The sequence below is a fragment of the Centruroides sculpturatus genome, unplaced genomic scaffold, assembly GCF_000671375.1.
Source record: "Centruroides sculpturatus isolate CEXI.00-Female unplaced genomic scaffold, Cexi_2.0 scaffold84, whole genome shotgun sequence".
Classification (NCBI taxonomy): domain Eukaryota; kingdom Metazoa; phylum Arthropoda; class Arachnida; order Scorpiones; family Buthidae; genus Centruroides; species Centruroides sculpturatus.
In genome coordinates, this window is record NW_019384316.1 from 417550 (window position 1) to 420114 (window position 2565).

General features: G+C 27.7%; 1 protein-coding gene across 2 annotated transcripts; it reads right to left on the reverse strand.

Moving 5' to 3' along the window:
- Positions 1–518: 518 nt before the first annotated feature.
- Positions 519–1507, reverse strand: LOC111623241. 2 transcript variants are annotated; one of them, XM_023365748.1, is made up of 5 exons: positions 1381–1507; positions 1250–1312; positions 1006–1170; positions 856–926; positions 519–768 (listed from the first exon to the last, which is right to left on the reverse strand). In XM_023365748.1, the coding sequence occupies exons 1-5, from the start codon at positions 1392–1394 to the stop codon at positions 665–667; spliced, it is 417 nt and encodes a 138-aa protein (XP_023221516.1). In that variant the 5' UTR covers positions 1395–1507; the 3' UTR covers positions 519–664. The 2 variants fall into 2 exon arrangements, with proteins under 2 accessions (XP_023221516.1, XP_023221507.1); XM_023365739.1 differs by having other exon boundaries at positions 1006–1173.
- Between the last annotated feature and the right edge of the window lie 1058 nt (positions 1508–2565).

Below are 2565 nucleotides of genomic sequence, written 5' to 3' on the forward strand. Positions count from 1 at the left end.
TCGCTATTGTATCGTTAAAAATTAGAAAATTAAGTCTCGTTTAAATACTGGCTCCCTTTCATGGTCGAATGAGTGTTGCCAGCTAAAACACGTAAAAATAATATTAAAGTAGCCAAGACATAGCCAAATATGGTAGCGCCACATCACTAGCGCACATTTGAAATTTGCCGACTAAGACGATCGGTTAACCGAGGTGTCGGTAAATCGGGGGTCGGATAATCGAGGCCCTACTGTATTAGCATTTAACGCCGTTAATTTTAGTTTCTGCTTGGAGTTAATACTTTTCAGTTAAATTATATCCAATTTTAAAGAACTGTATCGTCTTCCGAAGCCACTAGCTATGTATTTATGTAAAGAATTAAGAAAAAACAGAAGGACTGACGACAGTGGTACTTTATTCTTCTTTTAATTTCCGTTAAATTATGAAAATCTTATACTTTAATCTACATTTTACTCTTAAATAGTTTCAAATTTAATTTTTCATTTTTTAGATAAATTCATAAAATGTCGATCGCCGAAATATTGATAAAATTATGACAAAATTCAACGTCAATTATTTATTTAAAGCTGAATTAAGTTTGGTAATATTAATCATAAAAGAATTGCCGAAATTTAGATGTATATATATATAGCCTATTATTTCTGTCAATTATTATCAATGTCTTCATCCCCTCTCTTCCTCATCATTGAAAAAATCTTTTACAAGCTTTGCAACGATATATTCTTTAGAGTGTGATTTTCGCTTCCGTTCGAATTCCTTTGTTGCATCTGTTTAGAAAATACATTTCTTAAAACTTTATTATTATTTTAAACTCTTAACTGATCAATTGAGGCATTAAAAACAATGAAAATTACCCGAATCCTTCAGATTTTCATCACTGTTTCCGGTGCGTAATCTTTTTATTTTTAATTCAAACGACTCGGGACTAAAGTTTAAATATTAATACTTTTACTTCGGACATAATTTACATAAAAGTATTTAATTTGTTGAAATTACTAACTTACTCTATTGTCGATATTTCAGTATTTAATTTGTTATTGTTTTTATAGGATAAATTGTCTGCGATAATGTATCCTGAAGGCTTTCCTGAATGCTCTTTATATCTGTTATACGGTGGCGATGTTTGTATGATATTCAATTCATCCCATTTCACAGTTTTTTTAATTTTTCTGCTGAATAAATACATATAAATAGTAAAGATCTCGAAGATAAATTACAATTATTACATTAAAATTTGATAATAATTACTCCGTTGATGTATAATTATTTCCTGATTTTAGAATCCCTCTTTTTGGTTTGTCTTCCATTATCCTATAGAAAAATAATAATTTATCGTTTACAATAGCTTTAAATTTCAAGCATTTATAATTTTACTGAACCTGCAATCAATCATTATAGTTTTAATTTGGGTCGCAGTTAGAAAAATACAATATAATTGCCAACCCTCGATGTTATTGTTACAGAATAAATGTAAAATATATTGTTTCGAAACTAGTTCTTTTATTATTAACAATTGCATTTCCCAAGAGTACACTTTCAATGGAAATTTTTAGAATATCAACAGAGATTAAAACTAACTATTAATATAGTTTAATTAAAAATAAACGTTACTTTTATAAGTCAATATTTATATTTAAATCAGTTATATACAGTCCATCCTCTATAACACTGTTGATAATTCCGTTTTATGTGAATTCCATGTTGTACGAGTCATTTAGATTTTACAAGTACGTGAGCCGTTCACAGCCCGGCAAATGTATTTGTAAAATCTAAGTGACTCGTACAACATGGAATTCATATAAAACGGAATAATCAACAGTGTTATAGGGGAGTCAACTGTACAACACTAATGGATATTCGAAAGACTATTTTACGTGATAATTAAAAATTGATACAAATTTTAATTAATTTAATACACTAAAAAATTTGTAAATTAAAAAAAGAAATTGTGTTATGTACTTAAATATAATTCAACTGTAATAACATATTTCATTCTCAGTAATTGTTATTCTTTAAGAATAGAAAATTGCAAACATATTGGAAATGTGTCCAAAATAATTTATCTGAATGTAATTCAATTTAATTACCCAATCTACAGTTAAGGAAATGCATTCAAATCTTTCTCTAAAAGATAACATAATGTGCGAACGGTAATGAATGTTAATCGAATGACACAATCACTATTAACATTCAACGTCCATAGTTAATTTTCCTCTTTAATACTGGAGTTATCTGACAACGAAATTGATCTATACGTATATATTTTATTTTTATAATAATTAGAAAACTGTACATCTTGTAGAGTGCAATTCCTTGTCCTCTGGTAAGGATTATTAGAGACAAACACCTGTACGAAGATATAAAGCAGCTAAGGCAACAGGTTGTCGAAATTAAGTTTCTAAACTGTAAATCTCTGTATCAAATATTTAATTAATTTGAGTGACTAAAAATATAAAAATTCTTACAAATTTTACTTTATTTAACTTTCTATCCTGTATTAGAAAAGTAACAATAATAATCTGGATAAATCTATAGTTTCTTAATCTCGAAAACGAAGTTAGATA

Bases quoted from the DNA above. Each gene is read 5' to 3' on its own strand.
- LOC111623241 (XM_023365739.1), bottom strand. The intron at 927-1,005 runs GTAAGTTAGTAA...TTTAAACTTTAG, and splicing joins ACTGAAATATCGACAATAGA to TCCCGAGTCGTTTGAATTAA. The intron at 769-855 runs GTAATTTTCATT...TTTTCTAAACAG, and splicing joins TGAAAATCTGAAGGATTCGG to ATGCAACAAAGGAATTCGAA.